Here is a 19601-nt window from a genome sequence, read left to right on the forward strand (position 1 = left end):
AAATTAGTTAATTATTTGAATCAGCCTTGTAGTGTTAGGGCAAAAACACAAACGTGCACCACCTGAGGTCCCAGGAGAGTTTGGGAAACACTGCTAATAGCTCATACACTTCACATGGAGCCAAGAAATCACAAGACAACAATAGTTTGGATAAATTTCAGTGCAAATGATCAAGTTTCACGGTTGTCCATTCGCGGAAAAACTGCTTATACTTGCCTGTCAACAACATGCATGTCCTAAAAGGCTCACATGATGCAATCAGACCTGTAGTAGGCCTGTCACTGCCTTTACAAAATAATATATTGTGCTCATAAATCTCAAAAACAGGTTAAATACATTTTTTTGCAAAAAAAAAAGTAAATCTTAGAAAAACAGGTGAAATAAATATATTTTATTATTTTCATTGTCATCATAATTATTAACACATCAAAGTGCCAACAGACTGACAGTCTCTCCCAACCCTTTTCCATCAAGATGTCTCCTCTCTTCAGCATTCATTTAGAGGAGCCAATAGGCCTTAGCCTGGTCTCAGATCTGTTCTTGTTTACTCCATTGCTATCATTTGACAAGCCAAACAATGAGTGACATGGAATTAGTATGGTGGCACAGACAGACTGGCACTCAGGCTAAAACCAATGGGTCTCCTGCCACCATTGAACCTCTCCTCAGGATCCAACCATGCATAAAATCTCCCATTTAAAAATAAAAATATATATTAAAAAAATGATGCATACCACTGATATACAGTTCTGATAAAAACAGGCTTATTGGTCACAAACCAAATGGAATTATAAACATGGCTTCTTTTACAATACACAGAAAACAAATGTGTGGGATATAAGTGTAATCTTTCTTTTTAAAAAGGGGCACATTATTTTTCTTCAACTATATATTTTTTTACAGTCCGAATGCGCAAGGCATTTTGGGCACCCCCAAGTGTCATTTGAGCACAAATTGCAGTACACAGTCAAGCACACACACACACACACACACACACACACACACACACACACACACACACACACACACACACGAGAGAAGTGCTTACAGCACCCTGGAGTGTCAGCAGTTGCTTATAAAAGCACATATTGGACCATATTGGTATAGTTTGTCTGTACCTTGTTGGTTTTCTAGAAGAAGCAGGGGAATACCATGTGGTTCCTTATCATATGTATCTCAGTTCACTGCCTTTTACTTGAAGTCTTTCCCGCATCCCAAACCCACCTGTCCAATCCTCTCAGATCTACACAAGTAAGGAGCAGGGGTTTGGGGATTCAGGCCTCGTCTACCATACACTACTATCACTAACTAACAGTCCCTCTGAGTGGGGGTGTGAAATTAAAAACCAAATGAAGGACAGCCACCAAGTCTGTGTTCAGAGTTAGAATAGACTTCTCATTTCAACAGGGGAGTGTTAATCCACAATGGTGAATGAGGCCACCTGGTGGTGAGAATGAAACATTACATTCCTGACTAACATCCTTGTGCAACACAACCACAGACATTCACATACAACATTCACACACATCCACTCACACCCACATACACAGAAGCAAAAGTATTACAATCAATGTAAAAAATCTGAAGTCTTTAAAAAATGTGCAAAAAAGGTCATCGCTAACAGAAACAACACAAGACAGTCTATGCTCAACAGAGTAGAAGTCCATCGTCCAATGAGTAACCTTGAAGAAGCGAGCGGTAGAGAACGCATTATGTACCAGTTTTAAATAGTGCATATGGCGTCACTATTTCTGTTGACAGTTGATCTCAGCGAGTCCAGTGCCAATGGAAATGTTCAGTTTCATTTTTACAGGCAATGCAGGAGGGTAAGGAAGGGGTCTAGCTTCTTGGGGACCAGCTTAGCCGATAACATGCACGGTCGCCATTTTGCTTCTCAGACTAAAAGAATGACAATTCTTTTTCTTAACCAGCTTAACCAGCACTCCTTCAGCGGGCGAGAGAGACCGGATTTAGTACCTATGGTTGAGGGGGAGTTAATGCCTAGGTGATGGGAGAAATGCTCAATCATATTTCAGGCTAGTTGATCAGTAGGTTTCCTGAACTCCTCACACAAAAGAGCTTGTGTTTCCATACCGTGAGTACCTATGGGTTAGCTTACAGGCAATGACAACAACAACAACTCCCCTGGAGTCAAATAGACAGCCACTTCCATCACTAATTTAAAAAAGGACGAGGTCGTCATCCAATACCTATCCTTCTGCATCTAGAAAATAAGGGTCAAATATATCTGACATTCACTGTGCAAAGCAGCACAAAACAGTTAGCACTGCTGTGATTTTAGATAAGTCTACTTGTTAGTAATGTTGAGGTATGGCTGAGTACAGCACTGAAACCAGGGATTGACATCTGGAAAAAAATGTCTGAGTATTCTCATGCAAACAATTTCAGGTACTCGAGTACTCACATGCAAGTACAAAACAGGGCTGCTGGCAAAACCATCTTGCAGTATGCTATCGATTGCTTCAATTCATGTTTTTTTTAATGAGATATTTGCAGTGCACTTGACACACTCCAAACAATAAAACACATATTAGAGTTTGAAATGTTGTCATTTGAACCTGCTAAATAGTTGCATTTGGAAATTTCCAATACAAATCGAGAATCGAGTAGTCGAGCCCATCCCCAACTGAAACATACTGAAAACTGCTCTGGTGTGTGTGCGCATGCTAAAGGAGTGTTTGAGAGGAGCAGCATGTGAGACATGACACAGCACATACTACTACAACATACCAGTACTTTATTTCGCAAGGCATTGTAGGGCAAGAGGGCACAATAGTACCAGATGGTGTCCAACACTGTGGAGTATAACTGAGTATTCACCAGTACTGTCGAGTATTGATATTGGCATAATTGCAGAGCTTTTTGCTGAGTACTGTTCAGTGCAGTAGTATCTTAGTCAAGATGTAAACTGGCTAACATAGTGCTTCAGCACAAAGTAGTACCTGATATTAACATACAGTATGCCTACAACTGAGTAACAAGCATCCTAATTGGCTAGCAGTTCTCCACTCTTCCGGTTTTAAAATGCCATAATGTACCTTTGACCAATCAACTAAGGCCTGCCTAAACCTTAGGCAATCAACTGGCCTCATAGTACCACACGGCCAATCACAGAGTTCAGATGCATTTCTGTTAAGAACTGAAGCACCAAACCCATTATGATGAGCACTCTAGGTTTCTGCTTTGGTGTGTCTCGATTGTATCTGATCTGGGGTCAGTAAGAGACCTATGAACCCTGGTGAGGAGAAGGCAGAGAACAGTGCCACAACACTTGGATCTGATCCGCACCGTAAATAGGCTGGTACTCGTCTGATGCATACCGAAAACGTTTCAACTAGACATGTTTCTACACTGCTAAAAAAGGCACAAGGCAAAGAACGAAAGGCTGGGAGGGGATTTGACAACAGACCCTGACAGACAGGCGACCTGACTGACACAGCAGAGGAACAGACAGGCACTCACAACTGTCGCGGGACAGACTGAAGTAAAGCGAGGGATCCTAGCAACAAAAGCATTTTTTCAGCATCGAGAGAATGTCTACAGTATAAGTAAGAAGAATCGTTGAGTTCTGGGTGCTCTACATGGACTGTGAATGTGCAAGTGAGGGGGGAGCAACGTAGGCAGCAGTGTGACAGGAAGCGTGGGGGGGGGTGTTCTCCTCACCCGGTGTTCTGGTTGTGGATTCGATAGCAGCGTGCTATGGGTTTTCAGCTGTACATTCTGGGTCGAGTCAGGACCACACTAGGGGTGCGTTCAGCAGGACACAACGTTATGCAACGCTCAGATCGATATAGCATGTAGAGCAAACCTTCCTCTAAGATATGTAGAATAAGGAATTGTTTCGGCTCTAGTCATGCCACCTCTATCTGCAATGTGTTCCACAACGTTTGCCTACTAAACGTGGCCCAGATTATCATGATCATCACCTCAAATCTCCACTAAGGTCCAGATCATAAACACAGACGTTGACTCAGTGAGCTAAGTGCAGAGTGACCGAGTCACACTCCACAATCAAAAGCAGGAGATATTAATCATAAAAACATTTTCAAAAAAGGTTATTTTGTCATCTTGGTTGAACAACTTGCCATATTTCTGAAATTAAGGTGCAACTTTTTCTCTAAATGAGTTCTTTCATTAATTCCTCCTTGCCAGTCTCCTAAAAACAGAGACAGGAGTTGTAGTCCCCACCGCTACCCACCTCATCCAATCACCAGATGGATACCTCCCACCAAGTCCTCTCTGGTCCAATGGGGGCTTCCTGTCTGGAGCTGGGAGGGTGGAGTCAGGGGGAGTCAGAGGCAGCGAATCATCTAAGGACATCTCTGGCAGTTCAGGGGTCAGGGGGAAGGGGCTAGTGAACAAAGATGTGCCTCAGAAGGTCGTCGGCCGAGGGCCTCAGCTTGGACTCCACGAAGATGCGCTTGAGGAAGTCGCGGCCGTGGTCAGAGACGTGGACGGGCAGCGAGGGGTTGGTGGGCTGGGTGGCGATCTTAAAGATGGCCGCCATGGCCTCGAACTCAGCCCAGGGGGGCCGCTGGGTAAGCATCTCCACCACCGTGCAACCCACACTCCTGGAGAGGACACCACTGACATTAGCCAACATCATCATCATTCTCCTCATCAACAGTTGACATGACATCCCACCAGAGGCAGCTGGAGGGAGGAGCTATAGGAGGACAGGCTCATTCTAATGGCTGGAATGGAATGGTACCAAACATATTGATACTCTGCTCCATTAATTCCATTCCAGACATTAAAATGAGCTCATCCTCCTATAGCTCCTCCCACTCAACACATCAAGATCGTTATTGGTTCTCATCTCACCAAGATTTACATGACAGTGGCTGTTACACTCATCTACCATAGCCTCCTTTCCAGAACCCCTCTCCTTTCTGACCACTAATTTAAAGAGACTTAATTGAAAATCATATGAAACCTCTTAAAGGTGCAGTGCAATTAAACTAGATTTTCATGTTCTGTTATGATATTTCCACACTATGAGGTCAAAATAACAGTCTGAAATTGTACAAATTATAATGAGCTTTTGGTGTAAGAGCGGTTTGAAAAAAATGCCTGGAATTTCAGCCTGTTCAGGTGGGATGGAACTTTTGGCCCACATGACAATGGGATCTGATTATAATAGACCAATGACTGGTCATTTGGGTAAGGGGGTGGGCTCTAGACCATCCTATTAGCTAATCACAGGTGTGTATCCAAATATCTTCAAAATGTGTGTTCCCTAACGCCCACACGATCAGACAGAGCAAGGGCGAAGGGACGCTCAGGGAAATACATGATAAAATAAAATGTATGAGTTATTTTCATTACATTTTAGCCATACAGTGATTTTCTTTTTTAAATACAAAGACTGCATGTGGGCGTTAAGTCTCAGCCCATGGTTTGAAAGAGGAGACAAGGAGATGGAAACTATTTTGCTGGTAAGTCTGCCTCAGTAATAATCAGTCTTACCAGATATCAGCCTTCCTGCCATAGCCCTCTCCACTGATCACCTCTGGGCTCATCCAGTAGGGAGTACCAGTCACTGACTTGATCCCTGTTCCTGACAGACAGATGGTCTGTAGCCGCCTGCTCGCCCCAAAGTCCCCCAGCTTCACGTTTCCCACAGAGTCCCGCAGAATGTTGGCCCCTGGAAAAAGAGGGAGGGACAGGAAGAGGTAAGGAGGTGGTATAGGTACATTCTCTCATAAGAAACATTACCCAGAAGGCACTGCTTGAGTTACAGCAATGTTCCCCTCAATACCCATCAACATTCTGTCATAAGCACTACATGAACCAGAATATGGGCCCAGCACTCTCATTCATGATAATGGTCCTTCCTATCGGAATCAGCAACATTTTACTCCAATATTCCATCCATTTATCCCCCTCTCCTTCTGTACCTTTGATGTCTCTGTGGACGATCATGTTGCTGTGGAGGTAGGACACTCCCTCCAGGATCTGATGGGTGTACCTACGCGTCACGTTTTCCGTCAAGGCCCCGTACGACTTCAGCTGGTCTTTGATGGAGCCCTAGGGACAGAGGGTGACCGTATGGGAGTTAAAGCAACCGGCGGGTCCGTTCCAGGTCATCGTTACTGCAGCAGCGCCGTGCCGGTCATCTGTGAAACTTCACTGAAACAAATACAACCTGGAACGCAGCCGACATCGCCACACTGGTGGACGGAGACAGGATTGAGTTGGTCTAAGTTCAGTTATTCAACCGTATACACACGCACTTACCCCGGGCATGTACTCCATAAAGATGGACAGAGTTCTCTCGTTGGAGTCTCGTAGACAGCCGTAGTACTGGACGATCCGTTCATGACACAGGTTCTTCAGTAACTGGATCTCACACTCCAGGGCACTTACCTCCTGCAGATAGACAAGATATGTTGAGTGCACAGCGTACACAACTCTCGACCACACACAATCTCTGTTCCACTCACCTTGCTGGTCTCGGGACTCTCTGGGTCAAACTGGACCTGTTTAACAGCCAGCTCTCTGCCCGTGTCTGCATCGTAGCACAGGAAGACCCGGCCAAAAGCACCCTGACCCAGCAGCTTACCTAGCCGCCAGTTCGTAGGGGCACGTGGAGCTGGGCAGACATGGGGGAAATCAATCAGGTCATTTGTGTGCGCTTCCAAGAAATAAGTTTGTTGCAAAGTGCTTAGCAGCTACCTGGCCAGACCAGCTATCCTTCCACCTGAACTTTCTTCCATTCTTCCACCCCCACATAAGCATTCTTCTCTCCATTCTCAATCTGTCCTTTTTCTCCCACCCCTCCCTATTCTCTCCCCCAGCCAGCTCTACTCACAGCGGCTGGGTGGGCTGATGTCCATAACGGAGAGGGTGGGGTTGGGTTCGATGTCGCTGCCCCTGCGTCTGCGACCCCCGGGCTCCTCCAAGTCTGGGGTGAATATACTGCTGCCACTGCTGGTGCTGGGCGACTGCTCTGTGGGGCTGAAACTGACCGGGGAATGGAAGCCGTGGACCTGGGTCCGCCGCGCTCGAGGGAACGTCTTACGCCCTGCAGGGGAGGATGGGAGAGGGAGAATGAAGGTAAACAACAATAGTTTTCTGTGATACTCTAAAAATAAAGAATCGGACTCGGGACACCCGGATTTAAAGTTGAATTGGACTTTCGTTTTAGAGAGAGTCTGTTTTTTTTTGGTCCCTCACCATCACTGTAGTCCTGAAGGCCAAAGGAAATGTGGTATCGCCTTGGGTAAGTGCCCCCTTTCCCCGACTTCTCAAACACTGGAATATCATACTCTGGGTAAACTTGGTGGTTGTCTGGGTAGCTCTGTGCCCGGGGCATACGGGACTTAGGATAGTTATCACTGCAAGGAAATACAGGAGGAATACATGCTTTAAAAACAGTTCGATTCAGAAGGTGAAGTGTTGAAGGTTACCACAATGCTTGCTGGCTATGTGGTTCTTAGCTGGATGTTCACGACTCACCTGTCCAGTGGGCTGTCCAGTGAGGGACAACTCCCTGATGCAGAGTTCTCTGGACTGCTCATTGACAGAGGGTCCAGCATCTAGAAAGGAGAGATTGAGTTTGTGACTGCTGTCATTTGTCATACTCTGAACATGTTAATAAAAATGTTCATAACAGTGGAAATGAAGGCCAGTTCACGAGTAGGCGAGAGTGTTGGGACCAGGCCTTAGTATGACTGTTCCTAATCTGGGCCCCTGTCTCCATCTTTCCCCAGTCTCAGAGGTGAGGTCATACAGATAGGTGACTCATCTATCTATCTGTGCCATTATGGCATCTGTGAGAGCATGGGCATCGCCATTGAGGCCATCTCCATTTTAAAGTAGTCCATTTTCTTCTTTTGTGTATAAAAAAAAAAGAAGAGTGAAGCTGATATTTGTGATTTACCACCAACTGCAGTGCTGGAGTCCTGGACAAAATCGTGTGTCACTCATTTATTACAGCCCCTAGATGGCGGTGATGTAGCTTAAAAGCCATTTACAAACCATAGGCAACCCAATTTGAAGAAGACAACGCTCTGATTGGCTGATCACCCAACCCATAGGAATACCCCAAACAGCTGACTACTTTAAAAAATGGTGGAAGTCCTAAAAGGCAATGTCAATGCTAAAACAGGTTAGATGGATAAAGAGTCCTCTATCCATCTCTATAGGTGAGGTTACCTGGTCCATGCTTTCTGGAATGAACTCTCCCTCGCTGTTAATGCTGGTGAAGGAGCCGTTTCTGGCCACCTGCTGGAGGGCATCGGGAATGTAGCCTGGAGGGGGAGAGCTGCGGTCCCCGGAGTGGGACCCTGGATGAAAGACAATTACACACATTTCTAGCTGAAGACTTACTACTAGACTGGTGGTGAAAGACGATGTGTTTTGGATGCGTCTAATGTCATGAAGCAAATGGATTTGGAGAAAGAAATGGAAAGTATTTACTAGAAGGACAATTTCGCAGATGAATTAATTAATTACACACACACACACACAGTTGTCATTGAAAACACCACAGAGTTGATGACCCACCTATCAAAGCCAGCATGCTTTTATTGTCTGTGGCCCTGAAGCGGGTGTTGTCCAGGTCTTCGTGTGGGGGCAGCAGGTCCATGCTGGACGTGGAGGTCTGAGAGGAGAAATTAAACACCATCCATCCATATCAAAACAGTTTTACTATACAACCTTTTCTTTTACAGAATAAAACAATGCTTTTATGTCAGCTTAAACAAAGGCCTCAAGATGATACATTCAAGTAAATACTCAAGAAAGTATGCTGAACATAGTGAGCTGTTGATGGGTCAATCAGCCAGTACAGCAGTATGCTATGGATTGTGTGCGATTCCCTACAGTCACTGTGCTGTGATCTGGGCCCATATCCGCCAAGCCTCTCAGAGTAGAAGTAATGATCTAGGATCTGTCCGCGTAATCTTATTCATTATTATCCAAAAGGCTCAACTGATCCTAGATCAGCACTCCCAACTCTGTGGTCCTAACCTGAGAGGAGGCCTGGAGCACCAGGAGGATCTTCAGGCTCTTCATGTGGACGCTGCGATCCAGCAGCTCCACGGCCTTGTCCAGGTCATCCTGAGTGGTCAGAGGAATCACCAGCTGGGAGGGAGGAGAGGAGAGAACCACAGAGAGGGAAACAGACAGGTCGGGTTAGAAGAAGAGGAAGAAACGAGAGCAAAATGGCAGGAAGAGAAGGAAGTGAAAGAGAAGTGGAAGGTATATTGGTAGTTTCTCTCAGAACAATAAATTATCTCGCTCAGACATGTTGAGGATTTTGGCTTTTGGTGCTTATTTGACTGCCAGAAACCAACACTGTGACTTGGGGCTGGGCTATATGGCCCAAATATCATATCACGGTATTTACTAAATATTGGACGGCATGACAGTATTTTATGTTATGAATAATAAGTTCTACATTTGCTTTATGACCCTAGAGTGGCAACACATACATCCTAAGTGATTTCAATGTGTCTTTCTCCAATCTGATGGTTTTATAGTGTTCAATTCAACCAAATATAATTTCCTGCATTTTAATCAATTTCTGCATTTCTTGCACTCATTTGAGATCTCCACACTGTCACGTAGGGCTGCACAATATGAGCAAACAATCTAGGCTTTATTTTTAACCAAATGTTGCAAAACAAAAAACATTTCTCATAAGAAACTAGCTCCCTGCTATACAGAAAATATAGCTCTGAAGCACCTTCCAGAAAATTGGAATGGAAATGGCACTACACCAAACTGGAAGTCTTCCGACTAGCTTGGAAAGACAGTACCGTGCAGTATCGAAGAGCCCTCACTGCTGCTCGGTCATCCTATTTTGCCAACTTAATTGAGGAAAATCCAAAATGTATTTTTGATACTGTCGCAAAGCTACCTAAAAAGCAGCATTCCCCAAGTGAGTATGGCTTTCACTTCAGCAGTGATAAATTCATGAACTTCTTAGAGGAAAAGTTAATGATCATGAGAAAGCAAATTACGGACTCCTCTTTAAATCTGCGTATTCCTCCAAAGCTCAGTTGTCCTGAGTCTGCACAACTCTGCCAGGACCTAGGATCAAGGGAGACACCCAGGTTTTTTAACACTCTATCCCCTGACACATTGATGAAAATATTCATGGCCTCGAAACCTTCAAGCTGCATACTGGACCCTATTCCAACTAAACTACTGAAAGAGCTGCTTCCTGTGCTTGGCCCTCCTATGTTGAACATAATAAACGGCTCTCTATCCACCGGATGTGTACCAAACTCACTAAAAGTGGCAGTAATAAAGTCTCTCTTGAAAAAGCCAAACCTTGACCCAGAAAATATAAAAAACTATCGGCCTATATCGAATCTCCCATTCCTCTCAACATTTTTAGAAAAAGCTGTTGCGCAGCAACTCACTGCCTTACTGAAGACAAACAATGTATACAAAACGCTTCAGTCTGGTTTTAGACACCATCATAGCACTGAGACTGCACTTGTGAAGGTAGTAAATGACCTTTTAATGGCGTCAGACAGAGGCTCTGCATCTGTCCTCGTGCTCCTATACCTTAGTGCTGCTTTTGATACCATTGATCACCACATTCTTTTGGAGAGATTAGAAACCCTAATTGGTCTACACTGACATGTTCTTGCCTGGTCTCTGTGGATGGTTTGTCCTCTATTGTTTTCACTATATATTTTACCTCTTGGTGATGTCATTCAGAAACATAATGTTAACTTTCACTGCTATGCGGATGACACACAGCTGTACATTTCAATGAAACATGGTGAAGCCCCAAAATTGCCCTCCCTGGAAGCCTGTGTTTCAGACAGAAGGAAGTGGATGGCGGCAAATGTTTTACTTTTCTTACCCGGACAAAACAGAGATGCTCGTTCTAGGTCCCAACTGTGAAGGACCTCAGCGTTACTCTGGACCCTGATCTCTCTTTTGACGAACATATCAAGACTGTTTCAAGGACAGCTTTTTTCCCTCTATGTAACATTGCAAAAATCTGAAACTTTCTGTCCAAAAATGATGCAGAAAAATGTATCAATGCTTTTATCACTTCTAAATTAGACTACTGCAATGCTCTACTTTCCGGCTACCTGGATAAAGCACTAAATAAACTTCAGTTAGTGCTAAACACGGCTGCTAGAATCTTGACTAGAACCAAAAATTGTTATCATATTACTCCAGTGATAGCCTCCCTACACTGGCTTCCTGTTAAGGCTAGGCCTGATTTCAAGGTTTTACTGCTAACCTACAAAGCATTACATGGGCTTGCGCCTACCCATCTTTCTGATTTGGTCCTGCCGTACATACCTACACATACGCTACGGTCACAAGACGCAGGCCTCCTTACTGTCCCTAGAATTTCTAAGCAAACAGCTGGAGGCAGGGCTTTCTCCTATAGAGCTCCATTTTTATGGAATGGTCTGCCTACCCATGTGAGAGACGCAGACTCGGTCTCAACCATTAAGTCTTTATTGAAGACTCATCTCTTCAGTAGGTCCTATGATTGAGTGTAGTCTGGCCCAGGAGTGTGAAGGTGAACGGAAAGGCACTGGAGCGACGAACCGCCCTTGATGTCTCTGCCTGGCCGGTTCCCCTCTCTCCACTGGGATTCTCTGCCTCTAACCCTATTACAGGGGTTGAGTCACTGGCTTACTGGTGCTCTTCCATGCCGTCCCTAGGAGGGGTGCGTCATTGATGTGATCTTCCTGTTCGGGTTGTCACCCCCCTCTCCTGGGTTGTGCCGTGGGGGAGATCTTCGTGTGGCTGTACTCGGCTTTGTCTCATTATGGTAAGTTGGTGGTTGAAGACATTCCTCTAGTGGTGTGGGGGCTGTGCTATGGCAAAGTGGGTGGGGTTATATCCTGCCTGTTTGGCCCTGTCCGGGGATAACGTCAGATAGGGTCACAGTGTCTCCCGAACCCTCCTGTCTCAGCCTCCAGTATTTATGCTGCAATAGTTTGTGTCGGGGGCTAGGATAAGTCTGTTATATCTAGAGTATTTCTCATGTCTTATCTGGTGGCCTGTGTTAATTTAAGTATGCTCTCTCTAATTATCTCTGTTCTTTCTCTCTCTCTCGGAGGAGGACCTGAGCCCTAGGACCATGCTTCAGGACTACCTGGCCTGATGACTCCTTGCTGTACCCAGTCCACCTCGTGCTGCTGCTCCAGTTTCAACTGTTCTGCCTGTGGCTATGGAACCCTGACCTGTTCACCGGACGTGTTACCTGTCCCAGACCTGCTGTTTTCAACTCTCTGGAGACAGCAGAAGTGGTAGAGATACTCTGAATGATCGGCTATGAAAAGCCATCTGACATTTACTCCTGAGGTGCTGACCTGGTGCACCCTCTCCAACCACTGTGATTATTATTATTTGACCCTGCTGGACATCTATGAACATTTAAACATCTTGGCCATGTTCAGTTATAATCTCCACCCGGCACAGCCAGAAGAGGACTGGCCACCCCTCATAGCCTGGTTCCTCTCTAGGTTTCTTCCTAGGTTCTGGCCTTTCTAGGGAGATTTTCCTAGCCACCGTGCTTCTACACCTGCATTGCTTGGTGTTTGGAGTTTTAGGCTGGGTGTCTGTACAGCACTTTGTGACAGCAGCTGATGTAATTAGGGCTTTATAAATACATTTGATTGAATTGTGATCCGATTTGCAATTTAAAGCCAAACACTTGTGTGAACTGTTGATATCAGGGACATATAATGATCATTCATATGTTATAGTTAGAATATAATAGTGGGCATTTTGAATATAGTGTTGTTTGACATGACAAAATGCCAAGGAGAAGTTATTGTGACAGGGTAGGAACCTAAGTGTTTTCTAGGGGACCCTATATTCTTTGGCTACATTGAATGTTCTCTCTTAGCTACTTCACATAGCTAATGCTTTGGGTACTCCTCTTTATTTAGAAGATACTATTGCACAAACATGCTGATTTAGGTCTACACCATCACTGGTATTATCAGGCTGTTCAGCTAGTTACATTTGCTCTTACTCAGTACATTTATTAGCTAGCTAGCCAGCTAACTAGCCATTAGCGGCAAACAAGATTTAGGCCCAACTTCCTAAGGAAAGACAAACTAGCTGTTTGCAGATGTAAGAAACACAAACTAATAGTGTCATTATAGAACACTAGAGGATTTATATTAAGAAGCAAAGTGAAAACATCATAGCTGTCATCAACATCATTGTAGCATCTGCTGCACTGACATGCAGACAGAACGCAAGTGTCTCAAGGTTTACTGTATTATTGTATTATTATTATTACTATGAAACAAACAAATACAAGTACACATGCTTGTGGTTGAGGAACAACAAAAGCGCTCCTTCAGGGGCAGAGGCAGGGGCTAGGTCTGAGTGGAAAGCGCCATGGTGAGCGATGACTCAAGTAGCAACGTAAACAATAACAATGGACGTTACACACGGCGTATCACAAACCAAATATTCAAATACCGTTATAGAAGGTCAAGTTGAAACCCAAACTAGTCTGTACATCAATACCGGTCTATTGTAAAATACTGTATACAGCCCAGCCACACTGTGACTTGGTGATGATGTTATCGTGATATGTACCTCATTGTTGGTGTAATGCAGGTCCATGGCCTGACCGAAGGCCACTTTGGCTTTGTTCCCCAGGTCATCAAGCCTGACTGGGCGAAAGAACTGCAGGATCCTCTTCTCCCCTTTGTACTCAAACTTCACTCGCACATCGTTCTGTATAAACACACACACACACACACACACACACACACACACACACACACTGAGAGATCAGCATTCATGAGAGGAAAGGGGATGAGGAAGAGAAATGCCATTTATTGTATTGAGAGTATTCTCTGATCAGTGACAAGTTGAGAAGTGGACAGACCTGATTTTTGGGTGAAGAGGCCTTGGGTTTGCCCAGGTCAGATAGGGTCATGGCAGGGCGGCTAGAGCGATGCAGTTCGGCCAGGTCCTGCATTATAGAGTTCAGCGCCTCCTGTTCGTCTGTTTTGGGGCAGATCGAAAGCTCAGAACAGAAAACACAGAATAGAAGCCATAGAACAGAGAGTATTGCAAAGCATTCCCAGGGCACCTTAGATGATCAGATATGGCCTAATGTCATGACAGTTCAGATGTATTACAACTGCGTCTATGTGTTGGGAGGAAGTGTACATACTCATCTTGACACGTTGATTCACCCAGGAGTCCAGGATAGAGGATTCTCCCATCAAAGGGGTTCCTTTCTCCTGTAAAATCTGAGTATTGCACACCAACAGAATTAGTCACTCACTAGCATTGCTAGCTAAATATAGTTTACATTGGGTCGTGCCATTTGATTTCATTCACTTTTTGACCGCGTCACCTTTTTCATTTGAATTAAATATATATACACTGCTCAAAAAAAATAAAGGGAACACTAAAATAACACATCCTAGATCTGAATGAATGAAATATTCTTATTAAATACTTTTTTCTTTACATAGTTGAATGTGCTGACAACAAAATCACACAACAATTATCAATGGAAATCAAATTTATCAACCCATGGAGGTCTGGATTTGGAGTCACACTCAAAATTAAAGTGGAAAACCACACTACAGGCTGATCCAACTTTGATGTAATGTCCTTAAAACAAGTCAAAATGAGGCTCAGTAGTGTGTGTGGCCTCCACGTGCCTGTATGACCTCCCTACAACGCCTGGGCATGCTCCTGATGAGGTGGCGGATGGTCTCCTGAGGGATCTCCTCCCAGACCTGGACTAAAGCATCCGCCAACTCCTGGACAGTCTGTGGTGCAACGTGGCATTGGTGGATGGAGCGAGACATGATGTCCCAGATGTGCTCAATTGGATTCAGGTCTGGGGAACGGGCGGGCCAGTCCATAGCATCAATGCCTTCCTCTTGCAGGAACTGCTGACACACTCCAGCCACATGAGGTCTAGCATTGTCTTGCATTAGGAGGAACCCAGGGCCAACCGCACCAGCATATGGTCTCACAAGGGGTCTGAGGATCTCATCCCGGTACCTAATGGCAGTCAGGCTACCTCTGGCGAGCACATGGAGGGCTGTGCGGCCCCCCAAAGAAATGCCACCCCATACCATGACTGACCCACCGCCAAACCGGTCATGCTGGAGGATGTTGCAGGCAGCAGAACGTTCTCCACGGGGTCTCCAGACTGTCACTTCTGTCACATGTGCTCAGTGTGAACCTGCTTTCATCTGTGAAGAGCACAGGGCGCCAGTGGCGAATTTGCCAAACTTGGTGTTCTCTGGCAAATGCCAAACGTCCTGCACGGTGTTGGGCTGTAAGCACAACCCCCACCTGTGGACGTCGGGCCCTCTTACCACCCTCATGGAGTCTGTTTCTGACCGTTTGAGCAGACACATGCACATTTGTGGCCTGCTGGAGGTCAATTTGCAGGGCTCTGGCAGTGCTCCTCCTGCTCCTCCTTGCACAAAGGCGGAGGTAGCGGTCCTGCTGCTGGGTTGTTGCCCTCCTACGGCCTCCTCCACGTCTCCTGATGTACTGGCCTGTCTCCTGGTAGCGCCTCCATGCTCTGGACACTACGCTGACAGACACAGCAAGCCTTCTTGCCACAGCTCGCATTGACGTGCCATCCTGGATGAGCTGCACTACCTGAGCCACTTGTGTGGGTTGTAGACTCCGTCTCATGCTACCACTAGAGTGAAAGACCGCCAGCATTCAAAAGTGACCAAAACATCAGCCAGGAAGCATAGGAACTGGCTCATCCAGGAGCGAGTTATTTTAGTGTTCCCTTTATTTTTTTGAGCAGTGTATATTTGCCCATGGTAGAAGTGGTCAGAAAGTAACTTTTTGGACCCGAATGCAGAAACATTTAGGAGATAGAGGTGCTTAAAGATTACCCATTTTGCACACCCCCACCCTACCATGAGACATCCATGTCTTCATCACCGGAAAAGATACAGTTCAGTTTGATATACATTTTAAAGCTTACAAACAGGGTTGTCAAACTACTTTAATAATATTTTAACGTCAGTTATCTAAAAACTCTTATTTTACACCCTATTTTACATCTTCTGTGATGCTTGTGTTGTGCCAGCCATCGGTTGAGACACAGACATTGAGGCTCTTGAATACAGGGTGAGTATGATAAATGTACTAAAATGGGAATAACATTTCAATGTTCAAAACTGGTAGCACAAAGATGATTGGATTGTCCACACATCAAAAAATGTTTACTTTAATGGAAATATAATTTGTTGTAAATTATACTGTCAGTCCTCCATAGGAAACCTATTGATATCACAGAAATATAGATAATAGAGCCAATTTAAAATGCCAATGATGCACCAGTTAAATTGCAGTGGTCTGAAGGGGTCTGAAATATATATCTATGATTGACATGACACTAAACCTGTATTCAAGAGTATGCTGTGTAACATGCAACAATTTAATATACTGACCAAAAATATAAACACAACATGTAAAGAGTTGGTTACATGTTTCATGAACTGAAATAAAATATCCCAGAACTGCTCCATACACACAAAAAACATTTCTCTCAAATGCACAAATTTGTTTACATCCTTGTTAGTGAGCATTTCTCCTTTGCCAAGATAATCCATCCACCTGACAAGTGTGGCATATCATGCAGTTATGCCACAACACAATGCCACAGATTTCTCAAGTTTTGAAGGAGCGTGCAATTGGCATGCTGACTGCAGGAATGTCAACCAGAGCTGGTACCAGAGAATTGAATGTTAATTTCTCTACCATAAGCCCCCTCAAATGTCGTTTTAGAGAATTTGGCAGTACGTCCAACCAGCCTCACACCTGCACACCACGTGTAATCACACCAGCCCAGGACCTCCACATCCAGCTTCTTCAACTGTGGGATCGTCTGAGACCGGCCATCAGGACTTGCTGATGAAACTGGGGAGTATCTGTCTAATTCTGATTGGCTGGGCCTGTCTCCACAGTGGGTGGGCCTGGCTAACAAGTGGGTGGACCCATCTTTAAAAAAAGAAGTGGGCCTCAGGATCTAGTAGAGGTATTTTTGTGCATTCAAATTGCCAATCGATCAAATGCAATTGTGTTCGTTGTCCGTAGCTTATACCTGCCCCATACCATAACCCCACCATATTGACATCAGCAAATCACTCACCCACACGACACCATACACATGGTCTGAGGTTGTGAGGCCAGTTGGACATACTGCAAAATTCTCTAAATCAATGTTGGAGGCGGCTTATGGTAGAGAAATTAACATTACATTCTCTGCCAACAAATGTTGAATAAAATGATATTTGATCCTTCAGCTGGTCAAAATATCCACAGGAAAGTATTATTAAACAGACATCAAAGCATGGGTCTGTGTGTGTGGCAATCAAAATGTGTTTGATTATGACCGAAGGCACGTGCACAAGACAGAAGTACATGCACGCACTCATACCAACAGGTCTTTACATGGTTTTGCATGTGGCAGGTTATAGAAATGTCTACTTCAGTAAGTTAGGTAAACAATACTTTCCTGTTGATATTTTAACGAACATGTTAAGCAGCTGAAGGACCAACCGCACAGAAAACCGGTAGAGTAAGTTCAAATATAATTTTATTCAACATTCTGGCTTGTAAGGAAAATGTCCACAATTTTGCTGTACTTTGTTTCTGACTGTATACCAATCATTTGTATCAAAGTCTGATTTATTAGGCAATGTAGGGTGGGGTGTGCAATTTCACGATAACAGTGTGACAGACTTTTTCACATTCAAATGTCAAACAAAAAACAATATTTGCAAAGCTAAACTAACCATAGAACAATGCACAATGACTACTTTCAATTTCCACTTCACATTTGACAAAAAACACATTTACTTGAACAGTGCAGGTGTAAACTTTGGTAACAGAGTGAAGGTTTGTGCCATCATTCTGTTACTAAACTTTGCATCTGCACTGTTCTTTAAGTGAATGTGTTTTTATAAAATGTTAAGTGGAAATTGTTTCTGAGTCTGACAAATCTGAGTCTCAGCGTCACTGTTACCGTGTAGTTGCCCGTGTGCAAAATTGGTTCAATTTGAACACCCCTCTACCTACTAAAATGTTTTAGCTTTCTGACCACCTCTGCCATTGGCAAATATTTAAAGTGTCATTCAAACCAAATGGGGTGCGGTCAAAAAGTGATTGAAATCAAATGGAACGAACCCATATGAGGCTATTGTTCAAGCTAGTTAGCAATGCACGCTTATCTAGCTAATTGAGCTATAACATTCGGATCTATGACTATGGTCATTATCTCTCTAAACACTTCGATCCAAATCAACATGAGACACCCTCATTTGCTAGCTGCACAGCTAACCAGTCGGTTCATGACAGAAGTTGACAGCTAGCTAACGTGTTAGTTGGTTATCGACGGTGACATGCATCTGTGCTAGCAAACTGATATTATCTGATTACAATCAACAATTTGCAGAAGACAGCTAACGTTAGATTACATCGCCTGACAGGGAAGTTGTCGAGTTAGCTGGTTAACGTTAGCTAGCTAAATGTTTTCCACGATTAACTTGCTTGCTACCGGTACGTAGCTAGTTAGCTACGTGACGTGGGCCACACACATCGTGCAAATCAATTCGTCAAGTACTTTCCTTCTGTAAATTGTAACGGTTAACTAAAATGTTTCTAATTCACCTGGGTGGATTCTGTATCTTCACTTCCTCATCCACAGGGCCAGCGACAAGAGCCCCGGCCCCGCGGATAGCGGTCTTTGAGAAAGCAGAAGTTTAGAGTCCGCTTCGAACTTTACTTGAGTCCAAGGCCCCGAGTTTCAGGCCAAGATATCACTAACGCTTGTGTTGTGCAAGACGTTCTTCGACGTGAAAACTGACAATGGCGACGTGCACAAATTAAAACAAGCATTTGATTATCTATCCGTTGACGAGAACTTAATCCACACGTCTGTTTGATTTGTAAACCTAGCTACATGAAAACGGTTCTACCGACACAGCTCAGCTGCAATCTTCCCCCAATAATAACATCAAGCCTAGTTGGAAGAGTCCAACCACAACACAAGTTTGTTGATGTCAGAGAAATGTGTGTGTGCTTCTGGTTTCGTCATCAGAATATGTGGTCGTTCGATTTGGCTGTCAGATTAATAACACAGACAGAAGAGGTAACCTAGAAAAAGAAAAATAGTTATAAATATATTTGTTAATAACTTGCACTCCTAGTCCTGCACTTTATAGTTAAAATATTCATACAATAATTGTAGAAATCTCACATTATTCCGTTTTGATTCATAATAGGTCAGAATGCATTGCTATGCACCTCCAATCTCACTATGTGCATTGCTATGCACTTCCAATCTCAATCTTCCAACGTTTTTGCAATTTAACCCTGGCATTCACACTTGGGCAATACAATTTAGCTACAGTACTTAAATCATGTGAAATGTATGTAATTGTTTTTACTCCAACATTTCAAATTCCAGGTTGCTTCTTCAGTGCCACTAAGTCTCCTGCTGGCGAATAGTTAGTGATGCAATGGCCAAAGCACAACATTAAAAGGACTCTTATTTAGAAACAAAACTATTCCCTTTCTGTGGAAACATAGGCAGGACTACTTCTGTGGGAGAGGTATGATTA

At 44.2% G+C, this 19601-nt stretch overlaps 1 protein-coding gene across 1 annotated transcript; it reads right to left on the reverse strand.

Annotated features, from left to right (window-relative positions):
* Nucleotides 1–376: 376 nt before the first annotated feature.
* Nucleotides 377–19042, reverse strand: LOC112253822 (mitogen-activated protein kinase kinase kinase 2). Its single transcript, XM_024425843.2, has 15 exons — nucleotides 18649–19042; nucleotides 14159–14237; nucleotides 13868–13986; nucleotides 13573–13713; nucleotides 8998–9111; nucleotides 8533–8629; nucleotides 8182–8312; nucleotides 7483–7562; nucleotides 7201–7361; nucleotides 6836–7048; nucleotides 6468–6616; nucleotides 6262–6393; nucleotides 5922–6051; nucleotides 5491–5668; nucleotides 377–4592 (listed from the first exon to the last, which is right to left on the reverse strand). Exons 2-15 carry the CDS (start codon nucleotides 14208–14210, stop codon nucleotides 4373–4375), a joined length of 1917 nt encoding a protein of 638 aa, XP_024281611.2. The 5' UTR covers nucleotides 14211–14237; nucleotides 18649–19042; the 3' UTR covers nucleotides 377–4372.
* Nucleotides 19043–19601: the final 559 nt, after the last annotated feature.

Source organism: Oncorhynchus tshawytscha, linkage group LG07 (genome assembly GCF_018296145.1).
Source record: "Oncorhynchus tshawytscha isolate Ot180627B linkage group LG07, Otsh_v2.0, whole genome shotgun sequence".
NCBI classification, from domain to species: domain Eukaryota; kingdom Metazoa; phylum Chordata; class Actinopteri; order Salmoniformes; family Salmonidae; genus Oncorhynchus; species Oncorhynchus tshawytscha.